General features: G+C 36.6%; 1 protein-coding gene across 10 annotated transcripts in view; it reads right to left on the bottom strand.

Annotated features, from left to right (window-relative positions):
- ZFYVE16 (zinc finger FYVE-type containing 16) overlaps positions 1–27,440 on the bottom strand; it is a 65,265-nt gene that overhangs the window by 2,474 nt on the left and 35,351 nt on the right. For 7 of the 10 annotated variants that reach the window (XM_005557272.5, XM_073993689.1, XM_015451638.4 and 4 more), the window contains 10 exons: positions 26,370–26,492; positions 25,348–25,503; positions 24,266–24,490; positions 20,496–20,578; positions 19,697–19,801; positions 19,171–19,318; positions 16,697–16,777; positions 3,812–3,974; positions 2,871–2,976; positions 1,869–2,036 (listed from right to left, as the gene is read on the bottom strand). In XM_005557272.5, coding sequence (XP_005557329.3) covers positions 1,869–2,036; positions 2,871–2,976; positions 3,812–3,974; positions 16,697–16,777; positions 19,171–19,318; positions 19,697–19,801; positions 20,496–20,578; positions 24,266–24,490; positions 25,348–25,503; positions 26,370–26,492 — 1,358 coding nt within the window. Of the gene's footprint in view, positions 1–407; positions 584–1,868; positions 2,037–2,870; positions 2,977–3,811; positions 3,975–16,696; positions 16,778–19,170; positions 19,319–19,696; positions 20,031–20,495; positions 20,579–24,265; positions 24,491–25,347; positions 25,504–26,369; positions 26,493–27,440 lie in introns of those variants that run through there. The other 3 variants (XM_073993687.1, XM_073993688.1, XM_073993691.1) reach the window with 3 other exon arrangements.

Below are 27,440 nucleotides of genomic sequence, written 5' to 3'. Positions count from 1 at the left end.
TTAACTATTCTAATGAAGTCTGATTTGAAAATCTATATTGGATGTTGGAAAGAGTTACTTGGATGTCAGAAAGAGAACTTTCAGTTCAAATCTGTTAGGAAAATAAATATTCCTATTCCTAAAAAATTAGAAATATTTTCCTAACAGATTTGAACTGAAAGTTGAAAGAAAAACCAATTGTTTTTACATGCAAAATGATTATCACTCCTTGTTAAGAGAAATATGCATTAAAATAACACCGGGGGCCAGGCGTGGTGGCTCACACCTATAATCCCAACACTTTGGGAGGCCGAGGCAGGAGAATTGCTTGAGCCCAGGAGTTCAAGACCAGCCTGGGAAACACAGTGAGACCCCATCTCTTTAAAAAGTAATAATATTAATAGTAACGCGGTATTATTTTTTACCTATCAAATTGTCCAAGTTCAAAAGTTTGATTATATACTTCTTTGATAAGGATGTGGGGGAGGCCAGGTGCCGTGGCTCACATCTATAATCCCAGCACTTTGGGAGGCCAAGGTGGGCGGATCACGTGAGGTCAAGAGTTCAAGACTGGTCCAGCCAACATGGTGAAACCCCATGTCTGCTAAAAATACAAATATTAGCAAGGTGTGGTGGCACATGCCTGTAGTCCCAGCTACTTGGGAGGCTGAGGCAGGAGAACTGCTGGAACCCAGAGGGTAGAGGCTGCAGTGAGCCAAAATCATGCCACTGCACTCTAGCCTGGGTGGCAGAATGAGACTCTGTCTCAAAAAAAGGATGTGGGGGAAAGAGCTCTCACAAATTGCTGGAGAAAATAAATATAAATTGATATAACCTCTATATGCGATAATATGGTAACATCTATTGAGTATATACTCAGGCCTGGAAATTCTACTCAGAATTCTTAGATATACTTATACTATGTAAAAGCAAAATATTGTGGACAACCTGAATGTCTATCAACATATATCAAATATGCACGAATAACGAGTTAGATAAATTATGGTACATTTATATAATCAACTACTATGTCACTTTAAAAAAAAATGTATACTAGTACTAATACCTTTAAGATATATTAAAGAAGGTAAAAAATCTGTAAAAGGGGGAGATGAAAAAGGAGGACACACACTTATTTGCTTGTACATGCATAAAATCACAAAGAATACATAAGAAATGAGTAACACTGATTGCTTGGCCGGAGAGGGAGGATAAAGAAAAGTATGGAGGTGAACTGATGGGTTGGATGTCAACAGTAGGAAAGACATTTCCAAGGCTGTTGCCTTATACAACTCTACTGGGAACCATTTACATTGTAGTCTGGAGTTATTATCTTGAGTCCACCAGTTACATAGAATACAGTGTGAATGCTGCTCTCTGCAAATATTCAGTGAGGTGGTCCTGTTATATATACACTTTTAGACTTTTAAGATTTTAAGTCATGTACATATAGAATCTAAGCAGAATAAGTAAATTTAAAAACCTACCTATAAAAGGCAGAGTAGTCATGGAGAAGGGTTCAGTAAACTATGGCCTACAGGCCAAACTTGGCCCCACTGGGTAAACAAAATTTCACTGGAACATAGCCACACTTATTTGTTTACATACTGTGAATGGCTGCTTTCCCAATATAACGGTAGTGTTGAGTAGTTGTGAAAGAAACCATACTGCCTACAATGTCCAAAATAGTTACTGTCTGTCCTTTTATGAAAAAAGTTTGCTGACCCCTGTTGTGGAGATTAATACAGATAATATATGTGAAGTGTGTAGCACACATTTGATGCTCAACAATTTTCATTCTCTTTCATCTCAAAAGGTTGAAGAAAAACTTCACTATTTTAATATGCAATACATTCATTTCAAAAATACATCACAAAAACAGGCCTCACCATATCAGTGTCAGTGGAAACTCTGAGTCCAATTTTATTCATCCCATTACTCTTCAGAGTTTTCAGGTGAGGGCACAGGGCAGCACTACAAGCCATGGCTATTTCTTTTGCAAACTGATAACAAGTTGATAAAATAGATAAATCCTGTTCCTTTAGAAAGTAGAACACCTGAAATATATTTAATTAGGCAACAAGTCATGATTAAAATTAAAAGTAACTTTAAAATGCAACAATTGCTGCTTTCAATTCAAGTTTAATTAAATTCCAATGTAAAGTACCACGAAAATCATTAGTTGTGAGAATTCAATATCAATAGCTTGATCTGTACTATAAGTAAAAACATAAAACCAAAAGTTATGGTAAATATGGAAACATCTCAGCAATTTTTGCCTGAAGTTAATTTGTAGCAAGGAAAGCCTTATTAAATCAGTATGAGTCTATCCTGTAAAGAACACCTATATGAAGTTAAGATAAAACAAATCATGTTCCATTGTGCCTATATTCTCTATAGGTTCTATTTTGCACATGTAATAAAATCACAAAGAATGCATAAGAAATAAATATGAGGGGGAATAAGGAGGTAGACTAAGGAGTTGGGGGTCTATAGTTTCATATCCTCTAATTTAAAGAAAATACTAAAGCATGAAAAAATAACTTTCATATGTGAATGCTGATTATAAATAAATGACAATAAAATATCTTATTTTTCATAATATCTGAGGAAAATGAAAATATGGTCAAGTAACATTAATTACAGTACTAAGATGGCAATGCTGCCAACACAGATGGTAGGCAGTACCACCATTTGATAGCCTGAACTAACCCTATGGAAACCAATTCTGGTGTATAAAAGTCTGGGGTGGAAATGTGTGTGTCTCAAAGTGTAGCATAAAAAGTATAATAAGCTATGCATAAATATTTAGAGATTGAGTATGCACAATCTCCAAAGAACAAAAATCATACTGAAACACAGCATGTAAAGGGACCTTCTTCCTTAGCTACCTCGGTACACTTTACAATCTTCTCATCAGTTTCAAAATCTGCTTCCAGTTTTATTTTTTCACTTGGAAATCCTTGTAATGACATTCCATCCACTGAACTGGTAACACTATGAAATAAAACATAATACAATAGAATTATTGGCACTAATGTGTTTTTTGAAATGAATTATTAGATGTGAACAGACGGAATAAGAGAAAAAATATAAAAGAAGATATCTCCATTATATACAAAATAATTAAATCTGTAGTTCATATTCATTTACCAAGATTTCTTGATTGTGTAGTAATCTTTTTTTGTTCATCAATAAATTATATCTCCTTTTTCATATGCCCAATTCAGACCTGAAGTTTAAAATACCTTAGATAGTCTAATAAAAAAGCTGCCTCATGAATTCAAAAACTCTGTTTTGGAATCCTTCAGCCCTCTTCTTCCTTCTTTGCTCCAGACCCCTTAGCTAATCTCAAAAAAAGAAAGAAAATGGGTAACTGAAGAGAGGAAGGAGTGGCAGTAATAATCTGTAAGGCCTCTAATGTAAATATTATTAAATTCAGTTGTTTGCATTTATAGTGAATCAAAATAATACAGTATATATCTTCCAAAGGGAATCTTTTACTTATGTGACAAAAATAGGTACCATCTGAAAGAAAAAGTGTCTTGCCTTTCTCAGCTGTGGCATCAAGCCCACACTGGTACACAATGGATGTTTCATCATCAAGCCCCTCCCAAATAGACCATCCTGGCCCAAAAACCACACCACCATTTATGAAGCTAGTTAGGTACATGTTTGAAAAACAGATTGCATTCATTAATTTGAGTAAAGGCATTTAAATTGATGGTATAAAAATTGATTCGTTCATAAAATACTTAATTTTATTAATAGGATGTTTTAATCCTGCACTTCCCTTCAAATCAATTATATTTTAGAATTTAAAAATTCCTACCCTTTGTTTCCTTTTTCTTCAGCATCTACCCAGCAGATATCCACGTATTCTCTCAGGTCTACTGCATCAACTTTCCCACATGTAATTTTAAAGTCTTTCTGCTCTCGTAAAGCTAGCCGCAAGCCATTCATGGTCTCTGGAGTTATTTGTACCATTAAGCCATCTAGAAATGAGAGTAAGTTTCACATTTATTTTGCCAAATACCAATGTGTATATCTAAGCCATAAAATTTGCTACCAAAATATGTTCTGTGTAAGATTCAAGTTTTAAATCATTTGCTAATCATCTTAATGGTTGTTTTCCACTAGGAAATAAGTATTTTGCAAAGTTAAGAATTTTTTTTTAAGGTTGAAACAAAGATGAGAATTTCTGCTTCTGGCTATGATGAAATAACTCGTACCAGATAGCCCTTTCGTGACAACCAACCCTAAGACTAGATAAAATATATGAGATAACTGTTTTTAGGTTCTGGACAATAGGCAGTGCAATACTGAGATCCCTAGAGGGAATCTGAAGAGGTTAAGCCCACAGTTATCTCCAGGCACAGAGAGGAAATTATTCCCAGACAGAGAGCCCTTACTCTCTGCCCTGGGCTCTCTGCCTGGGGATAATTTCTTCAAGGTGACCCACTAAGTCTACAATGGCCCTATTGGCTGAGAACTCAGAGATGAAGAGTTCGGTGAAGCCTAGAATCTGCAGTCAGGACACTTAAGAGTGGGGCACTAGAAAACTGCATGGAAGACTTTGAAGTCTTTGGACTAGAACTGGGGACACAATAACAAGAGTGAGACTAGATGAGGCTTAAACATAGCGTAGTGTTATAGCATGGGGAACAGAATGGAGATAATAGAAGTTAAATAATGTTGGGGAATTTGGTCATGTGGACCAACCAAAGTGAATAGACTTTATTAACACCTGATTAACAAACATTGTAGACAAGCCAAAATGAAGCCCTTACAAAATCTATAGGCAAAATAGATTTGAAGACTGAGTACTGTCAAATTAGTGGGGACTGGGAAACACCTTAGGATTTTTACAAATCCATCTTAATAAAGTGAAAAATCAAATCTATACAATGTCAAGGTTATCAACCATGAAACTGCCTACTAAAACATAAACAAACCTTCTTCAGCAAAATGTAATTAGAATCTAGTTTCTAAAGCATGTAACAATGACAAATACACAACCAAAAATTACTAGACAGGCCAGGTGTGGTGGCTCACAAATGTAATCCCAGTGCTTGGGGAGGCCAAGGAGGGAGTATCTCTTAAGGCCAGGAGTTCAAGACCAGCCTGGACAACACAGTGAAACCCCATCTCTACAAAACATTCAAAAATTAGCCAGGTGTGGTGGTGTGCACCTGCAGTCCCACCTACTCAGGAGGCTGATGCAGGAGGATCACTTAGCCCAGGAGTTCAAGGCTGCAGTGAGCTATGACTGTACCACTGTACTCCAGCCTGGGCAACAGAGTGAGAGCCCGTCTCAAAAAAAAAAAAAAAAAAAATTACTAGACAGAAATGAGAAAATGTGACCCCTTCGGCAACTGAAGCCAACTTCAAGATGGCCAATTAAGCATGTAAAAATTTTAAAAGAGCTATAATAAATATATTCAAAGACAGGCTGGGAGCAGTGGCTCATGCCTGTAATCCCAGCACTTTGGGAGGCCAAGGCGGGTGGATCATGAGATCAGGAGATCGACACCATCCTGGCTAACACGGTGAAACCCTGTCTCTACTAAAAATACAAAAAATTAGCCGGGCGTGGTGGCAGACGCCTGTAGTCCCAGCTACTCGGGAGGCTGAGGCAGAAGAATGGCGTGAACCCGGGAGGTGGAGCTTCCAGTGAGCCAAGATCACGCCACTGCACTCCAGTCTGGGCAAAAGAGTGAGACTCCATTTCAAAACACACACACACACACACACACACACACACACACACACACACACACACATACACATATATGTATGTATATTCAAAGACCTACAGGAAACACATTCAAAGAATAAAAAGCAAATATGGGCTAAATAAATGTATAATAAATCTTGAGAGAAATACCAACTGGAAAAAGAAACAAAAAGAAATTCTGGAACAGGAAAGTACAATCTAACTAAAACTGAAACCTCAAAGGAGAGACTTAACAGTAGACTAAAGAAGGCAAAAAAAGAACTGGAGAAAATAAAGAAAAATCAGAATAAATAAAGAAAAGTATCCAATCTGAAGAACACAAAGAAAAAACATGGAAGAAAAAATGAGCAGAGCATCAAGAATCTATGGGATGACACAAAACAATCTAACACACACGTACATATATTTGCGTACACACACACACACACACACACACACACACACACACACACACACACACACACACACACACACAGTGACAGAGTCCTAGAAGAAGAGAGACTGGGATCTAGGCACACATAGTTAAGCTGATAAAAAACAAATATAAAGATGGTATCTCAAAAACAGACTGATGCCAATGGCTCACACCTGTAATCCCAGTATTTTGGGGAGGCTGAGGTGGGAGGATCACTTGAGTCCAGGAGATTGAGACCAGCCTGGACAACATAGGAAGTCCTCATCTTTACAATCTTTTTTTTTTAATTAGCCAAGCATGGTGGCATGTGCTTGTAATCCCAACTACTCAGAGGCTGAGATGGGAGGATCGCTGGAGCCCAGGAGTTCAAGCCCCAGCCTGCACGACATAGTGAGACCTTGTCTCTACAAAAAAACAAAACAAAACAAAATAGCCAGGTGTGGTAGTGTGTGCCTGTAGTCCTAGCTACTCAGGAGGCTGAGGTGGGAGGACTGCCTGAGCCTGGGAGGTTGAGGCTGCAGTGAGCCATGATCATGCCACTGCACTCCCACCTGGGTAAGAATGAGATCCTGGGTGAGAATGAGTCTCAAAAAAAAAAAAAAAAAAAAAAAAAAAAGAAAGAGACAGAAAAGAAAGAAGAGGAAAAATATTTGGATATCTCAAATTCCATTATCAGAGTGACAGATATGGCACATAAAAATGAATCATAAAAGTTCACTTCTTGGGCCGGGCGCGGTGGCTCAAGCCTGTAATCCCAGCACTTTGGGAGGCCGAGGCGGGCGGATCACAAGGTCAGGAGATCGAGACCACTGTGAAACCCCGTCTCTACTAAAAATACAAAAAATTAGCCGGGCGCTGTGGCGGGCGCCTGTAGTCCCAGCTACTCAGGAGGCTGAGGCAGGAGAATGGCGGGAACCCGGGAGGCGGAGCTTGCAGTGAGCCGAGATCGCGCCACTGCACTCCAGCCTGGGCAACAGCGTGAGACTCCGTCTCAAAAAAAAAAAAAAAAAAAAAGTTCACTTCTTAAAAGGTATTAATGATAAACATGGATCCAGACAGGTGTGCTTATGATTATTGCTTCTATTATATTAAGAGTCCCAGTCAGTAACCAAAATAAATAAATAAAGAGCATAAGAATTGCAAAGAAAAAAGCAAAATTACACAATTTGATTATATAATTTTAGCTACACAGAAAAGTCTAAAAGAATCTACAGATAAATTATTATAAATAAGAGTATATAATGTAGCTGAATATAAGTTTAAAAATGCAGAGATAAATTTATTTCTACATACCAGAAACAGATTACAATTTTAATTTAATAAGATACTATTTACATCGGCAATAAAATCTATAAGGTAAAGGAATAAATCAAGAAAATATATACAAGGCCTAAACCAAAAGTCATAAAGTCACGTACCACAAAACAACATTTCAGTCAATGAGGGATCACATATACAACAGTAATCCCATAAGATTATAATACAGTATTTTTTACTGTGCCTTTTCTGTGTTTAGATATGTTTAGATACACAAATGCCATCATATTATAATTGTCTACCATATTCAGAACAGTAACATGCCGTACAGGTTTCCAAACTAGGAGCAATTGGCTATACCATATAGCCTAGGTATGCACTAGACTATACCATCTAGGTTTGTGTAAGTGCACTCTGTGAAGTTTGCACAATGACAAGATTGCCTAATGAAACGTTTCTCAGAATGTATCCCCATCACTAAGCAACACATAACTGTAGATTTGAAATAAGGTGAGAGTCTACTATATGGATAGGAACACTGAAAATGGAAAATGTGCCAATTTTCTCAAAATTAAGCTAATGATTTAATGCAACCCCAAATAAAAATTCCCATGGACCTTTTGTAAACCTGACAAGTTGATCCTAAAATTAATATGAAAAATCGAAGGATTTACACTGGCCAGGACACTACTGACAAGAAGAATAAAGCATATGGGTGCCATCAGCCTCCTGAGTAGCTTGGGGTACAGGTGCATGCCACCATGAAGTTTTCATTTTAATTGCTGTAATTTTGAACTCCAGAATTTATATATTTTTCTTATAATTTTATCATTTCTATTACTTCATTGATACTCTGTTTGGTTAGACATCATTCTCATGCTTTCCTTTGGTTGTTTAGACAGAGTTTCCTTTAGTTGTCTGAACGTATTTTAAATAATTGATTTACACCCTTTGTCTTGTAAGTGTAATGTCTTTGTTTCCTTAGGGACAGTTCCTGTTACTTGCTTTTCCCTTCACGTATAGACCATATTTTCCTGTTTCTTTGCATATCTGGCAATTTTATGTTGAAAATGAGACATTTTAAGTAATTAATGAGGCAACCCTGGAAATCAGATTTTGTCTTCTCCAGTTTGTTTTTGTTGCTGTTTGTTGTTATGTGGCTTTTTTGAACTAATTCTGTAAAATCTGCATTCTTTGTCATACATATAAGTCTCTGCTGAGTTAGCTTATTAGTTGTCTAATTATTGAACTGAGATATCCTTAAATGCCTGAAACCAATAACTATCCTAGTCTTTGCTGGAAGGTCTATGTGCTTGTTAGGGCATGCCTTCAACATTCAAGTCAGGCAGTGGACAACTCTACCTTGGCTATCACTTCCTGCTTGTGCAGAGGCTCAAGGTCCATCTGAGGTGGACACATAGGACCTTTCCAGGTCTTTCCTGGGCATGTGCACAGCCTTGTACTTGCAACTTGCATGTGACCCCTTACCAACATAGCATTCTCCAGCTTTTACTTTTAACCTTTAGATTTACCTGTTGTTTGCCTCAATTGTTATCCACAGCTCTATTTAACCACAGAGGCTGGTTAAATACTTGCTGTATGCATAATCATTCCATTTTGACAAATGCTCCCTGAGAAAAGATTTTTCCCACTGGGTAAGCTTAGAGTCAGGACAAGTAAAACAGCCTTGTAAGTAGGGTCTTCCAGGAAACCACCTGAGAAGTCAAATAATGACAACCATCTGATAGTAAGTTTTTGAAGGAGCTCCAACCCCTTACTGCCCCCACCATTGGCTATAAGCCTGCTGGTTTTCAAGGATTCTGCTGTGCTGCAGAAGAGAGGATAGGTATAGGGCAAGTTAAAATAACAGAAAGCTTGCTATTCTTACCAAGATTCTGTCATTTTTTCTTTAATAAACCATCCCCAATTGCTATAAACTTTTGGTTAGTTTCCAGAGTTCTGAAAGAGTTGCTTCTGATTCTTTGCCAGTTTCCTCATTCCTTTTATGGGGCAGAGTATTTTTTGAGGTTTTCAGTGTGGCAACTTTCACTAATGTCATCCTCCATAGTATCTCAGTTACAGAGCTTTATAGGAAACCCTTTTATCCAAAGAAATAGGAAAATATGGCCTATATACGAAGGGAAAAGCAAGTAACAGAGACTGTCTGTAAGGAAACAAAGACATTACACTTACTAGACAAAGGGTATAAATCAATTATTGTAAATATGCTCAGACAACTAAAGGAAACTATGTCTAAAGAATCAAAGAAAGTATGAGAATGATGTCTAACCAAACAGAGTATCAATGAAATGATATAAATTACAAAATTATAAGAAAAAAATACAAATTCTGGAGTTCAAAATTACTGTTAAAATGAAAACTTCACTAGTGGGGTTCAACAACAGATTTGATTAGGCAGAAGAATTTGTGAATTTGAAAGGAGAACAACTAAGACTACCTGGTCTGATGAACAGGAAGAAAAAAGAAGAAAAATGAACAGACCCTCAGAGACGTTGTGGGTATATCATCAAGAATACCAACATATGCGGCTGGGCAGAGTGGCTCATGCCTGTAATCCCAGCACTTTGGGAGGTTGAGGCAGGTGGATCACCTGAGGTCAGGAGTTCGAGACCAGCCTGGCCAACATGGTGAAACCCTGTCTCTACTAAAAGTACAAAAAATTAGCTGGGCGTGGTGGTGGGCGCCTGTAATCCCAGCTAATGGGAAGCTGAGGCAGGAGAAACACTTGAACCCAGGAGGCGGAGGTTGCAGTGAGTCAAGATCGCGCCATTGCACTCAAGCTTGGGCAACAACTGGGAAACTCCATCTCAAAAAAAAAAAAAGAATACCAATATATGCATAATGAAAAACACTAATCTGAACATCTAAGAATCACGGAGAATTCCAAGTACACTATAAACGCAAAGGGATCCAGCCCTAAACACATCATAGTCAAATTGTGAATGACAAAGAGTGACATGAAAGCAGCAACAAAGCAAATCATGACATACAAAGGATTTCAAATAAAATTAACTGCTGACTTCCTAATCAGAAACTATGTAGAGGCCAGGCACAGTGGCTCATGCCTACAATTCCAATGCTTTGGGAGGGTGAGGCAGGAGGAATGTTTGAGCCCAGGAGTTTGAGACCAGCCTGGGCAACATAGTGAGACCCTGTCTCTACAAAAAATAGAAAAAAATTAGCTAGACATGGTGGTACATGTCTGTAGTTCCAGCTACTCAGGAGGCTGAGATGGGAGGGTTGTTTGAGCCCAAGAGTCAAGGCTGTAGTGAGCTGTGATTATGCCACTGTACTCCAGCCAGGGTGACAAAGCTAAATCCTGTCTCAAAAAAAAAGAAAGAAAGAAAAGGAAAAAAAAAAAAAAAAAAAGAAACCACGGAGGCCAGAAGACAGTGGAAAGACATATTCAAAGTGCTAAATGAAAAATATTATTAACCAGAAAGTCTACATCCAGCAAAACTCTCCTTCAAAAATGAAGAAGAAATTAGCACATTCCCATATAAACAAAAACAGAAAACGTGTTGCTGGCGCATCTCAAGTACAAGAAATACTAAAGGGAGTCCCTCACACTTAAATAAAAGGATGCTAGACAGTAACTGGAATGCACATGAATAAAAGAATAGGTAAGGTAACTACATAGGTTAATATATAAGAACACAAATGTATTTTGGGTTGTAACTCTTTCCTCTTCTCATTTAAAAAACATCTGCATAAATCAATAATTATAAATCAGTGTTGATGGGCACATAATGTATAAACACGTAGTTTGTATGGCAATAACAACACAAAGGAGGAGAGAGGAAATTATAAACAGAAGTAAACTTTTTATATACTATGGAAATTAGATTGGTATTTATCTGAATTATATTGTTAAACATTTAGGTATTAACTGTAATGCCTATTAAATAACTAAAAAAAATATATTAAAAGGAATGACAAGTGAATTAAAATGGCACACTAGAAAATATCTAACACAAAAAAAAAATCTAACACAAAAAAACAGTAGGGAAGGAACAGAGAAACAAAATATAATTGACAAACCTTTACTAGAATAACCAAGAAAAAAAGAAGATTCAAATTACTAAAATCAGCAATTAATGAGGGGACATTACTACCAACATCACAGAAATAAAGGATTATAAGGGAGTACTACGAAGAATGCTATGCCAACAAATTAGATAACGTAAATGAAATGGATAAATTCTTAGTGATGTGGTTAGGCTTTGTGTCCCCACCCAAATCTCATCTTGAATTCTAATCCCCATAATCCTCACATGTCAAGGGAGAGAACAGGTGGAAGTAACTGAATCATGGGGGCAGTTTCCCCCATGCTGTTCTTGTGATAACGAGACAGTTCTAGAAAGATCTGATGGTTTTATAAGGGGCTCTTCCCCTTAGCTCAGCACTTCTACCTGCCGCCTTGTGAAGAAGGTGCTTTGCTTCCCCTTCACCTTCTGCCATGATCATAAGTTTCCTGAGGCTGTGCTGAACTGTGAGACAATTAAACCTCTTTCCTTTATAAATTACCCAGTCTCGGGTATGTCCTTATATAGCAGCATGAGAATGGACTAATACAGTAAATTGATACCACACAGAGTGGGGTGTTGCTATAAAGATACTTGAAAATGTGGAAGTGACTTTGGAACTGCATATCAGGCAGAGGTTGGAACAGTTTGGTGGGCTCAGAAGAAGAGAGGAAGATGTGGGAAAGTCTGAAACTTCCTAGCGACTTGTTGAATAGCTTTGACCAAAATGCTGATAGTGATATGGACAATGAAGTCCAGGCTGAGGTGATCTCAGATAGAGAGGAGGAACTTGTTGGGAATGAGAATAAAGGTGACTGTTGCTATGCTTTGGCAAAGAAACTGGCAGCATTTTGCCCCTGCCCTAGAGATCTGTGGAACTTCGAACTCGAGAGAGATAATTTAGGGTATCTGGCAGAAGAAATTTCTAAGCAGCAAAGCATTCAAGAGGTGATTTAGGGGCTCTAAAAAGCATTAAGTTTTATGTATTCACAAAGAGATACTTTGGAACTGAAACTTATGTTTAAATGGGAAGCAGAGCATAAAAGTTTGGAAAATTTGCAGCCTGACAATGCAATAAAGAAAAACCCATTTTCTGAGAAGAAATTCAACCTGGTCACAGAAACTTGCATAAGTAATGAGGAGCCAAACATTAATCCCCAAGACAATGGGGAAAATGTCTCTAGAGCATCTCAGAGACCTTCACAACAGCCCCTCCCATTACAGGCCTGGAGGTCTAGGAGGGAAAAATGGTTTTGTGGGCTGGGTACAGGGCCTTACTGCTTTGTGTAGTCTCAGGACTTGGTGCCCAGTGTCTCAGTCATGGCTAAAGGGGCCAACATACAGTTCAGGCCATTGCTTCAAAGGGTGCATGCCCCAAGCTTTGGTGGCTTACAGGTGGTGTTGGGCCTGTAGGTGCACAGAAGTCAAGAACTGAGGTTTGGGAACCTCCACCTAGATTTCAGAGGATGCATGGAAATGCCTGGAGGTCCAGGCAGAAGTTTGCTGCAGGCGTGGAGCCCTCACGGAGAACCTCTGCTAGGGCCGTGTAGAAGGGAAATGTGGGGTTGGAGCACTCATAAAGAGTCCCCACTGGGGCACTGCCTAGTGGAGCTGTGAGAAGAGGGTAACCATACTCCAGACCCCAGAATGGTAGATCCACCAACAGCTCGTACTGTGTGCTTGGAAAAGTGCCAGACACTCAACGCCAGCACATGAAAACAGCTGTGAGAGGCTGTACCCTGCAAAGCCACAGGGCCAGAGCTGCCCAAGGCTGTAGAAGCCCACCTTTTACATCAGCATGACCTGGATGTGAGACATGGTGTCAAAGGAGATCATTTTAGAGGTATAAGATTTGATTGCCCTGCTGGATTTCAGACTTGCACGGGGCCTGTAGTGCCTTCATTTTGGCCAATTTCTCACATTTGGAACGGGTGTATTTACCCAATGCCTGTACCCTAAATGTAGCTGGGAAGTAACTAACTTGCTTTTGATTTTACAAGCTCATAGGCAGAAGGGACTTGCCTTGTCTCAGATGAGACTTTGGACTTGGACTTTTGGGTTAATGCTGGAATGTATTAAGATTTTGGGAGACTGTTGCAAAGACATGTTTGTGTCTTGAAATGTGAGGACATGAGATTTGGGAGGGGCCAGGGGAAGAATGATATAGTTAGGCCTTGTGTCCCTACCCAAATCTCATTTTGAATTGTAATCCCCATTAATCCCCACATGTCAAGGGAGAGACCAGGTGGAGGTAACTGGATCATGGGGGCAGTTTCCCCCATGCTGTTCTAATGATAGCAAGTGAGTTCTCACAAGATCTGATGGTTTTATAAGGGGCTCTTCCCCCTTAACTCAGCACTTCTCCTTCCTGCTGCCTTGTGAAGAAAGTGCCTTGCTTCCCCTTCACCTTCCACTACGACTGTAAGTTTCCTGAAGCCTCCCCAGCCATACTGAACTGTGAGCCAATTAAACCTCCTTCCTTTGTAAATTACCCAGTCTCAGGCAGTTCTTCATAGCAGTGTGAAAACGGACTAACACACTTAGAAAGCCACATATTAACATAATTGATTTAAAAAGAATTAGAAAATCTAAATGTATGGACAGAATTGTGTTCCCCCAGAATTCATATGTTGAAGCCCTAACCCCCAAATATAACTGTATTTGGAGTTGGGCCTTTAAGGAGGTAATTAAAGCTAAATAAAGTCATAAAGGTGAGGCCTTAATCTGAAAGGACTGGTGTTTTTTTGTTTTTTGTTTGTTTGTTTTGAGACAGTCTCTCACTCTGTCACCCAGGCTAGAGTGCAATGGCACGATCTCGGCTACTGCAACCTCTGCCTCCCAGGTTCATATGATTCTCCTGCCTCACCCTCCCAAGTAGCTGGGATCACAGGCACCCACCACTATGCCCAACTAATTTTTGTATTTTTAGTCGAGATGGGGTTTCACCATGGTGGCCAGGCTCAAACTCCTGACCTCAAAAGATCCACCTGCCTCAGCCTCCCAAAGTGCTGGGATTACAGGCGTGACCCACCATACCCAGCCTAGGACTAGTGTTCTTATAAGAAGAAGAGATACTGGAGCTCTGAGAGTGCACACAGAGAAAAGGCCATGTAAGGACACAGCCACCCACAAGCCAAGGAGACAAGCCTTACCAGAAACCAACCTTGTTGGCACCTTGATCTGGGACTTCTAGCCTCCAGAATTGTGAGAAAATAAATATATGTTTTTTACATTACTCAATCTGTTGTATTTTGTTACGGCAGCCCAAATTGATTAAGATGAAGTAATCACCAAAAAAAACCCTGAAAATACTCATAATTAAAAGAGTAGACATAATTATTTGCAGTGACAGGATCTTATTTGGATACCGATTTGAACGAACATTTTAAGAAGTGAGAAAATCGGGGTAATGTGACTACTGATTGGATATACAGGAATTATTGATATAACATTTATGTGTGATAATACAGGTGTCCCTTATCAGAAGTGCACAGGGCCAAAAGTGTTTCAGATTTCAGATTTTTTTTTTTTTGGATTTTGGAATATTTGCATTATATACTTGGCAGTTGAGCATCTGAAATTGAAATGTGAAATCTGAAATCCAATGAGCACTTTCTATAGAATGTCATGTCAGCGCTCAAAGAGTTTAGGATTTTGAAGCATTTCAGATTTCAGATTTTTGGATTTGGAATGCCTAATCTGTAGTTTTGTGCTTACGTTTCTTAAAAAATACTTTTTCTTTTAGAAATATATATTATTTGTGAATGAAATGATATAATAAAAATAATACAATGAGAGGAGAGTAGGTAAGGAGTATGGATAAAGTAGGATTGGCTATAAATTGATAATTGTCAAAGGTGGGTGATGGTTCCATTAATGTTTATCATATTATCCTTTTTTGCTTTTATACATGCTTGATTTTTTCATAGTAAAAGTGAAAATGTTTACAATAATAATAAAATAGTATGGAATTGGTACAGAGTTAAGCAAATGGACTAAAACAAAACAAAAGCTAAGAATATATAGCCCAGAAACGGATTATTGTGCAAGTAAAACATGCTATGTGACAGAGATAGCATTAACAATTACTAGGGCAAAGGGAAAATTCAATATCTGATACTGGATCAACCCCTATTCAAATGACAAAAAAAGTCACTGGATTTCTCTACCTCACACAGCACACAAAATTAAATTCCAGATAAATTAGGGACTTAAGTGTGAAAGGCAAAACTTTAAATCTTCAAAGACAACATAGGAGAATATCTTTCAAAACCATATCATAGACTTCTTAAATAAAAAACATTAGCCATAAAAGAGTCATAAATTATACTGTATTAAAATGACAACTTCTATTTAAAAAGACACTAAAAATGGGAGAGGAGGAATATAAAATACATAAAGTTGTGTAACTACAAGTCAGTCAGAAAAAGATGCACAATCCAATAGAAAAAAGGGCAAAAGATATGAACAGACATTTCACAGAAGAGGCAACATGCATGTCCAATAAATACGTAATAGGATGCTCTGCTTATTAGTAATTAGGGATATGCTAATTATGACTATATTCAGAGACACCTACAGGATTGACACAAATTAAGCAGTCTGATAATATCATGTTTGGAGAAAATGTAGACCAATCATAAATTTTATATATTCTGATGGTAATGTAAATTGGTACAACCAATTTGGAAAGCAACTTAGCAAAACTTTGTAAAGTGAACATTTACTAATCTGTTAGCCCATAAATTCCACTCTTGCATATATATTTTAGAGAAACTCTTGAATATATTCTTAGAAGAGAACCCAGAAGTTCATGATCAGGAGATGAATATATTGTCATACATTCACAAAATATTTAATAGCATTTAAAATGAATAAGCTATAGTTGTAAGAAACAACATGCATAAATTTTAGAAACTCATGTATGAAAATAGGGAATTCCACATAACTATGTGAAGAATGATTTCACTTTTATTTATCTCTGAAATAAGCATAAACAATATGTTGTTTAGGCAGATGTATATACAAAGTAAAAAACAATTAAGCAAGAGAATGATAAACACCGTATTCAGTCTAGTCACTAATTCCTGGGGAGAGGCAGAAGAGAGAGGTAAGTCTACTTCTTGTGCTGATTGATTTCATAAGTTTGTGGTACTGTGCTTTATAACTTACATATGTTCTTGTGTAAATATCAAATATATTTTTAAAAGGTTACAGAAAAATTACTCTACATTAAAACATCATTAAAAATGAAATTCATACCTTCAACTATGCTGGACTTAGCAAGAAATCCTGAAGATGTTTTTAGAGCTCCATTGAATACCACAAAACTTGCACCTGTCACTGATCAAGAAATACAACAATTATTTGTTTTAAACTGCTCATTTTTATGTTACACATTTGTTAAATGCAGAATGTGGATATGTACATAAGTACTCAATAAATGTTATACCCACACAACTTACACTAGAAAACTAATTATAAAAACAAAAAAAAGAGAGATAAAATATTACATTAAAATAAGTTAATGCGGCTGGATGCAGTGGCTCATGCCACCAGATTGGTGGCTCAATCTCAGCACTTTGGGAGGCCAAAAAGGGCGGATCACCTGAGGTCAAGGGTGGATCACCTGAGGTCAAGGGCAGATCACCTGACCAGCCTGGCCAACATGATGAAACCTCGTCTCTACTAAAAATACAAAAATTAGCCAGGAGTGGTGGCAGGCACCTATAATCCTGGCCACTCAGGAGGCTGAGGCAGAACTGCTGGAACCCAGGAGGTGGAGGTTCCAGTGAGCCGAGATCGCACCACTGCACTCCAGCCTGGATGACAGAGCGAGACTCTGTCTCAAATAAATAAATAAATAAATAAATTTATATTTAATAAATTAATAAATTTATTAAATAATTTAATGGTTTTATTAACAATTGATGGAGTATTATACTGTTTTAAATGTTTGTGCCTATATTACTGAGGGTGTAGGAAATCAAACATTCACTACTGGTGACAGCACAAATCAGAACAGTCTTTCTGGAGCCCTAACTTGGCATTTTTCTATTAAAATTACAAGTAAATGTATCCTTTGACACACCAATTCCACTTCTAGGAATTTATCTTACAGATAGGTTCAAATGTGTACAAAACAGCATGTGTACAAAACTATGCACTATAGCGTTTTTATAAATAGCCCCTAAGGATTGGTAACAACTTATGTCCATCAATAAGCGACAGTTAAATGACGTACAACACATAAAATGGAAAGTTCTGTAGAATATAAAAGCTCTTTATACACAAACATAGAATAATCTCCAAAGTGTGTTAACGACAACAAAAAAACAAGGTATAGAATGGAGCAAATATTAGGACTTGTCTAAAAAAGTGGAAGAAAGAGATAGGTGTGTGTGTGTATTTCTTAAATATATATTAAAACAAAAATGTCTCTGAAAGGATATATAAGAACTGATAACACTGGTTTGGTTGCCTGTAGGGAAAGTAAGAGGATGGCTGGGTGGTCAAGGGAGGAAAGGAGATTTTTCACTATAAATATTAATAACTTAAATTTTACCACGTAAAAATATACCTATTCAACAAATACATATTAAAAAGTTGTTAAATTTTAGTGGCAAAAATGCCAATATCATGTTAAGTGATAAAGTACAATATAAAAGTATAACTATCCAGTATAAAATCATCTATTTAACATATGTTAATATAAGAAGGATATACAGTAAAATGTCAATAGTGACCATAGCTTGGCACTTTTCTCTTTTACTACTTTTCTTTGTTTTTTCTTGAGATGGAGTCTCAATCTGTCGCTCTGTCACCCAGGTTGGAGTACAGTGGCACGATCTCGACTCACTGCAAGCTCCACCTCCCGGGTTCACACCATTCTCCCGCCTCAGCCTCCCGAGTAGCTGGGACTACAGGTGCGTGCCGCCACACCCAGCTAATTTTTTGTATTTTTAATAGAGACGGGGTTTCCCCGTATTAGCCAGGATGGTCTCGATCTCCTGACCTCGTGATCCGCCTGCCTCAGCCTCCCAAAGTGCTGGGATTACAGGCGTGAGCCACCACGCCCGGCCTCTTTTACTACTTTTCAAAATGTATTTTCCAAGCTTACTACAAATAAGTATATATTACTTTTATAAGCAGAGGAAAAAATTTTACTAGCAGCCAGGATGTCAAGACTATTTTAAGTATGTTATCCTATAATAATTTATTAATTTTATGAAATGCTTCCATTTGACTTTCAATTTGTTAGGCCTTCTACTGCAAGGGTTTGGTAATCATAGCAATCACTGAAGCCATTCAGCCAGAACCGAGAGTAATGTCATTCACAGATGCTGCTTGTTATGTTTTATAAATCATTCCTACCCTTATCACCCTGTGCTCCCCAAACTAAGAGGAGTCAGAGCAGAGAGTGAACAAATGTGAAAAGAAATACCTTATTTCAGAAAGAAACTACTCAAAGAAAGACTCCCACCCTATGGGATATACTAAACCTAAAGATATCAAAAGGAATACAGTCTTCCAAGTCTGTAAGCCTAATGCAGTCCAAGAGATAAACAAAAATTAGAAGCAATTTTAAAATCTGTTGTGTAGCTAAAATTTCAAAGCATACTGTTTTATCACCAACAATTCAGCAATTAAGTAAATATACATATATTTCCCCCTTGAAAGGAATTCTATTAATTGAGGTGGTTTTATAAATTAGCACTAGGAACCATGATGCTCACCTTTTCTAGGATGGCCAGTGGCACTGTTGGCCTGGGTTTGATAAATTCCATCATTCTGTATACACACTAGATGAGAATCTGCTTCTGTACTGAAACTAGCTCCAATGCTAATGACATGCTCATTAGAAGAATTTAGTACTTTCATTACCTGGAAAGAAACAAAAACAACAACATTTGTTTAGAAACACTTTTAACATTGTATGCCTATTCTAAGAGCCACGTTCCTGACCAGCTTCATAATCGTCAAGCTTTGGTCTGGACAACTCCCTGGGAATGTGATAGAAACAAATGTTTTAAAATAAAATCACTTCAGTTGAACAGTAATCACCTCAATAAAACAGTAAGGAGAAAAAAAATATGATCAAACAGATTATTTACTAGCAAACAAATTCTATAATTTCAAAAACAATGTTTGTTGCCATAATACATTAGATAGTCTAATTCAAAACAAAAAATTTAATGTGACACAATTCTAAGGAACTCTAATGTTCAATAATTGTCATTTGAATAAAACAATTATACTTACATCGCTGTACTTTTTCCGTGGTATTTTTATGCAGCTTTTTCCCATTTCCATATGAATCAATAGTTGATCTATATTATGCAAGGTATACTGGTAATTTCGAAGGTCCTACATAGAATAATCGCATTACCATAAACTACTAACCATGAGCATTTTTCCATCCATTAAATCCTTCTTTAAGAAATCCTTCTCCACAACAGTAATAAAGAATATGATTCTCAGGAAAAATTTTGTAGTATTTAGGGTATCTCCTCTTTCTAGTTACAGAACTTCCAAAATAGAAAAGGTCTTCAAACTATGCATGGATAAATACAAGTGAGTCCACTGAAATATTTTTCTATGGTAACAGGGAAACACAAAATTACAAAAAGTATAAGTGGAAGGGAACTTTAGGTATCATCTAATCCAACACTTCCTATTATAAACGAGAAAACTAAGGTCATAATTTGCTCAAAATCACAAGACTGACTGACTTTACTAATACATTTACAAAAGTTTCAACAACTTTAAGAGGTCTGTATAGAGTTATTACATTACCTAAACATCCAAGAACTGCAGGAGAATGAATCAAAAGGCAATTAGAATCAGGTACACATACATGAGGAGATAGTATGTTCTACAAAAGCAATTCATCAAAAACTGAGCACTAATATGTTAAAATAATTAGGATTTATTGTAAATGAATGGTCATTATACCAAACATGGCAAATTAAAGTAGGAAAATATAAATGTGTAAACTTTGCTAAATAAAGTTTTAAAGTAACAGTATAAAAACACCTAATAAAATAGTTCAATTACTCACAACAAGTAAGTTCATAATAGTGTGTCCTATTTCTCCAAAAAGAGATTTTCGGCCTCTGATACTTGTTAGAGGAGCAGGATATGCTATACATAAGAAAGGAAAACTGGTTACTATAACAAAAAAAAAAAGCCCAAATTATTGAATTTATTACCTTCAATTCTCATTCTACAAACAAACATTATGTAAAAATATCACCCAATCAGTTCTTAAGGGAGAGAGACAATTTTTTTTTTTTTTTTTTTGAGACAAGGTCTCACTCTGTTGCCCAAGCTGGAATGCAGCGGTGCGATCTCGATTCATTGCAACCTCCGCTTCCAGGATTCAAGCAAGTCTCCTGCCTCAGCCTCCCAAGTAGCTGGGATTATAGGCGCATGTCACCACGCCCGGCTAATTTTTGTATTTTTAGTAGAGACAGGGTTTCACCATATTGGCCAGGCTGGTCTCAACCTCCTGACCTCAGGTGATCTGCCCACCTTGGCCTCCCAAAGTGCTGGAATTACAGGAATGAGCAACCACACTCAGCCAAGAGATAATATTAACACTGTTTATCTATGTATCTACTAGATGCTACATTGAACTGGGAACTATACATACGTTATCTTATTTAAATCCAGCAACAACCTAATGAGTGTGTCTATACTATTTCATAAATGAGAAAGCTGAGACACAGAAATGAATCAACTTGTTCCTAGTGGCTAAGTTAATAATTGGTGAAACAGATTTGGAACTAGGCTTGTCTGATTCCAAAGTATTTAATCTTTTCATTATACATCTTGTTTCTGCAAAATTATAGGGGGTGGAAAATTATGATAACTGGTTAGAACTCTATAAATTTCTGATAATTTAAAGATAAATACAAAGAACTAAAGACTTTTAAGGCATTCATAATTAATATTCAATTGTGCTAATTTATGAATGGTCGTAAACTTTTAAAGTTATTGGTTCAGCATGATAAAAGAAATATACAGATAGAGTCAGGGAAACTAATGCACAAAAAGGGAAGGGACATGAGGTTGGTTACCTAACTATGTTCTTTCTTTAGAGCACCATAAATACTGGACACCAAAAAGGAAAAGAGACCTTACTGGCAACGCAGCAGGGATTCTGAAGGAAAGAAGGCAAGACTATTTCTATAGTGATAACACACAGACACATTTGTAACCTTCAGTTCTCAAGTTAGGTCTTAAGCAAACTAATCTCTTTAATGTCTATTACACAAATACACTTTCTTAAAATTCTAAAGAAGCACCACATACCCAACATTAGCTGCTTTAAAGACTTAAGTCAAAGTAGTCATATTCTTGCTAGTACAAACATATTTTGTAATTCTAAAAAGGCAACTAAGTTATTTGAAGGACAGTGGGTCTAGATTCAAAAAAAATACAAGACATTAGTGTTAAAAGACATACAAATGATAAAGGACATGATTAACTGGTAACTTTTTGCCTTATATGAATAAGGGGGCATCCTTTGCAATATGAAGAGGTAATTTTGTTTAAAACACTGTTCTCAACAGGTTATAGCTTAGAATGACATACTATCTGAGTTACAATGGGACCTCATAAATCATCTATTTGAACATTTAATGGTATTCAAAACCAGTGATCTCAGAATAAAACCACAGATATTTTCAAAAGCATTTAAAAATTACTAATTTGAGACAGTTACTTTCAGTCTTTATTCTTGGGACTTTAACTTTCACATTAGTTTTTTCAAATGTACGTTACCTCTGTAACAAAATACACACACACACACACACACACACACACACACACACACACACAGAGTTCACATCTAAAAAGACATGGGCACCAATAATGTCAAAGTGCCAGTCTATGTAAAATCTAGTAGGACAGAAAGAATTCAGAAAACAGCTGAGGCGAATTAACTATTATATATAACTGACAATTTCCCCTTATTACTACTAAATAGCTTATCATAGCTTTGCAGTTCCAATCCCTATGATTTACGAGAAGCCCTTCATATTGCTCCATGATTCTCCAACCTTCAGTGTGAGAAAACCAGACTATCTAGAAGTGCTACTGGCAAAAATACTGTCCATACTTACAGACATGTTCCATAATAATTTGATTAGCTAGTTTATTCCCCTAATCTTCTATTAAAAAATATTAAATCAGAGGCAAAATACTGGGTTGAATTGATGAAACATTTGGCTTAAAGTGAAATGTCTTAAGCTCTTTGGTTCACACAGTACGAAACCTGAGATGCAAATTAAATTTTGTTACTCTTCCCACAAGTTAATAGCATCACACATATAAATCTTAAATGGTAAGGAACACTCATCCCCAAAATCACAATTTAATAAAATTTGCCAAATAGATTATCCCTTTTTTTTTAATTTGTCTATTCTGAAATAGTAATCACCACTTTTATAGCTTCTCAACATTTAATTTTCCTCCAAGAAAATCCCTACCAACTTATATTAGAATCAAATGTCTAAAAAGTTCATTAGACGTGATGTACTTCAAATGCAATAAATATATTTCTTGAAAAAAGTCAGAGATAAAAGATACAGTGGGAATTCAAAAAAGTTTAACACTAGAAATGATTCTAACTCAGAAATCACCATATATATAAACATCACAGCAGCTTTAGAATCACCAGTTGTGTCAAGGGTAGATAAGTAAATACACACACATGCCCATACACATGAATGATACAGGCTATATCACCTTTGAGAGATAAACATCAGAATATAAAAATAAGAATAATCAAGCTTAGAAAAATAACCACAATTTCTAAGTACTTCCTTCCCTAAAAATAGTTAGCTTTTAATTATAGTCAGTAACTGAAAACAATAGCACTGATAACCCAAAAATCCTTTATGTTTGGCTTTATAATATAGAAAAATGGAGAGAGGCAATGATTTACCTTCTTAATATGCAGGCAACATAACAAACTCCCAACAGTAGATACTTTTAAGAAAATTTTAGCAAAAATAATTAACACATGTTGAACATCCCAAATCTAAAAACCTAAAATCCAAAATGCTCTAAACTCTGTAACTTTTTCTTCTTTTTTTTTTTTTGAGACATAGTCTTGCTCTGTCACCCTGGCTGGAATGCAAAGGCACGATCTCAGCTCACTGCAAAGCTGCCTCCTAGGTTCAGGTGATTCTCCTGCCTCAGTCTCCTGAGTAGCTGGGATTACAGGCACCTGCCACCTCACCTAGCTAATTTTTGTATTTTTAGTAGAGACAGGGTTTCACCATGTTGGCCAGGCTGGTCTCGAACTCCTGACCTCATGTGATCCACCCACCTTGGCCTCCCAAAGTGCTGGGATTATAGGCGTGAGCCACTTGCCCGGCCTATAGCTTTTTCAAATGCCAACGTGATGCTCGAAAGAAATGCTCACTGGAGCATTTCAGATTTTGAATTTGGGATGCTCAACTGGTATGTATTCTGTGAATATTCCAGAATCTAAAAAAGTCCAAAATCCAAAAAACTGATCCAATATATTTCAGATATAGCATACTCAACCTGTACTGTGAAAGAAAGTTTTCTGTTTTGTTCTGAAATTTAAGAAGAAAAGTTTTAGGTAATAAAATAACTTATGAACATCTAGAAACTTGAAGATATACCACAGTTATCTAGACCAACCTGGTAGCAGAAGAGGGTTGTCTTAGAACTTTAGAAGCACAGCAAAATAAAAGTAGTTCCATTAATCCATTAAAATTGATGTTAATGATTCCCTGAAAGTCTTTACATTCTTTGAAAATATGCAATTTAACTTATTACTCTAAAACTTACCTTTATATTCTGCACCCAATCTCAACATTAAACGCATAGGAAAAACCTTTGCCCAGGGAATCTCAAGCTTCTGGATAAGAATTCCACAAAGAAAAGGATTACTTGGTAATGGGAGACCATCAAGTTTCTGAAAAGTAGGTGTAATAAACAGGAATCCTCCATGATCTTTGCTACTGAGAAAACTCTCAGTAAAGGTAATACTGTCCAAGTTTTCTATGTATTTTCCTGCAAAATAAAATCATTAGTAAAAAGATTTTAAGTTGTTTTGTTATTGTTTTGAAGAAATGTTCTGAGTTTGAATATCCCAATACAAACTGTCTTAAGTTAAGACACTATAGTTTTTTTTTCTTGTTTCTGTTCTTGCAAAAGCATCTATTAAATACCTTCTGTACACAAAGCTCCCAATTATTCCTGGATATTGGGGATTATGAACAAAAACTTGAAAATGTTTCCAACCGTTCAGTTTTTCTCCTTACTGCATGATCATGTGAAAAATTATCAAATCTCCTAGTCTTGTACAGACAGTAAGGAAATTACATAGATACATTTAAAAAACAAGCAGGCAGGCCAGGCACAGTGGCTCACGCCTGTAATCCCAGCACTTTGGGAGACTGAGGCGGGCGGGTCACTTGAGATCAGGAGTTCTAGACCAGCCTGGCCAGCATGCTGAAACCCTGCCTCTACTAAAAATACAAAAAGTAGCTGGGCATGATGGCAAGTGCCTGTAATCCCAACTACTTGAGAGGCAGAGGCAGAAGAATCGCTTGAATCGGGATGTAGAGGTTGCAGTGAGCCAAGATTGTGCCACTGCACTCCAGCCTGGGTGGAGACACTGTCTCAAAAAAAAAAAAAAAAAATCAAGGATATATTTCCATTTTTTAAATACAAAAATCTGCATATAGACCACTAATCACATAAAATGTTAGTTTTAAAGAGACAAAGTAATTATTAAGCTATTTTCAGAAATCAGCAATCTCTTCAAGAAATAATTCTTTAGTATAGCTAGCACAGCCAAAAGCATAAATGCCTTTAACAAATTTATCCATTCCCTAGTCTGAACAGTTCAAAATAAAATGCCATACCTTTTAGAGCATCCTTATATATGGTGATAAATAGTCTGAAGATGTCCTTAGGAATAGTATCTTCATTTGGCAAACGTAACAATAGAATAATAATTTCTGCCTGTCCCAAGCCATGCAATCCATTGGTTGAAAAGTACCAATATTTGTCTGAGGAATCTTAGATGATAAAAGAATATAACTATTAAGGTCAACTTTTATTAACCAAAAAACGAAGAACAATTGTTTCTGCATTTAACTTTTCTTTTTTTTTTTTTTTTAAAGCAGAGACAGGGTTTCGCCATGTTGGCCAAATTGGTCTCGAACTCCTGACCTCAAGCGATCCACCCACCTTGGCCTCCCAAAGTGCTAGGATTACAAGCGTGAGCCACCACACCCAGCCATAACTTTTCAAATTCCTTGTGTTCCCAAAGTTCTTCTTATGAAAACCTTAAATTGAATTGTGTAAGATTCATATAAAGTAAGAAAAAGGATTATCATAGGGAGCCAATTAATAAATAACATTAAAATAAAAGACACACTAAATGCTGAAATGTAGTGGATAAGAATCTAGTTTCAAATAGAATGAAAAGCTGACAGATGCATTATGGAGTAGTGAGGATTATTAATCATTAAGGATTACTTCCTTACTCTTTAATTAGGTCACATGTCACTTACTTTAAAACTGTCTTTACTGCTACTAAATCAGAATTGCTGCTTATTTCGGTTACTAAATTTCAATTTATCTAAAAGCCACAGGAGATATAGTCAATTGTATCATGAGAATCAAAATACAGCTCAGCTATATAAGCTCATGACCTAAACCTAAGATTGACTGAGGGATGCTAACACAAATCTGTAAGCTCATGTTTCAAGTCCTACTGAACATAAATTTGCAAAATTTATTTACAGTCACATATGGCTGAAAAACCAATATCCAATCCTGGTTATTTTTCACCAATGCCAGTCAAAATCTAACCTGAAGATGTAATTAATTGAGAAATCCTGCTTACCAATTAAGGAAATAAGGATAAATTATTACTTACAAAATACGAATTTGACATTCACGAGCAGATTTGCATTTAGGACAAATGTAACAGGATGAAAGCCTTCACCTTCAAGAAGCAAAATGATCTGCTCATGAGATGGATGTTCTTCTACTACAGGCACTAAATGATGAAAGTAATATATTAATCAGGATAAATATCCTGTTAAATATGCTTACAAATGAGAAAAAAACAAATTTATAAATCCACCAGTGGCCTGATCAAATTTAAAAACAAAAGCAAACATGCTTCATAAAATCAGTCAAAAACCTAGACAACTGTTAAATAGTAATTTTTACTTTTCTTTCCATGTAAAGTTATTAATACTGTAATGCATATAGTATATTTACAATATGTTGATTAAACAGCAAATGTATACAATTTTAGCACCTTCAAAGTTTTAAGACAAACGTTTTTATAAAGTGGATTCCAGTTTGGCAGGCACTCCATTTAAAATTTTTGAAATGTACAAGTCTGTGAAAGTAGTCTAGACCCACGTTATATATGCTGCTTGCTACCACATGCCTATGTCAGCACTTGCTACTATATGCCTATATCAGTGACCAGGTAGCAAAAAAATAAATAAAAATAAAATAAAAAATCTTGACAATCAATAGAAAGATACGCATGGCACACACAAAGAACAGGGCTTACTATATTTTTGCCACTACACCTAGATTCATGTAGCGGCTCCTGCTGACAGAACAGAGATCCGAAGCTTCATTCCCCTACACTATCACACAGAGAACCGCCATGTGACATAACGCCTGGAGTGACAAGTGTCTATCCTAGAAACCACTCTGGGGTGGGGGTTAGCCATAGAATCTCCTGCTTGAAAAGGACCTTAGAAATCATCTAGGTTCTCTCTATTTACGAAGGAAACTGAGGCCCAAGGAGATTAAATAACACATTACAAGTCATAGATGTAACAAGTAGCAGACAAGGAACTAAACTTCCTAGCTTTGCCATCCAATTTAATGCTCTTTTCTTTAGGTATCATGCTCATTAAAAAAAAAAAAAAAAAGTAATAATACGGTGTCAAAATTCTAATACAATGGAAACATTTCTTCA

Source organism: Macaca fascicularis, chromosome 6, assembly GCF_037993035.2.
Source record: "Macaca fascicularis isolate 582-1 chromosome 6, T2T-MFA8v1.1".
Classification (NCBI taxonomy): Eukaryota; Metazoa; Chordata; class Mammalia; order Primates; family Cercopithecidae; genus Macaca; species Macaca fascicularis.
The sequence above is the reverse complement of the archived record's forward strand: the minus strand, read 5'-3'. Positions and strand labels throughout refer to the sequence as shown.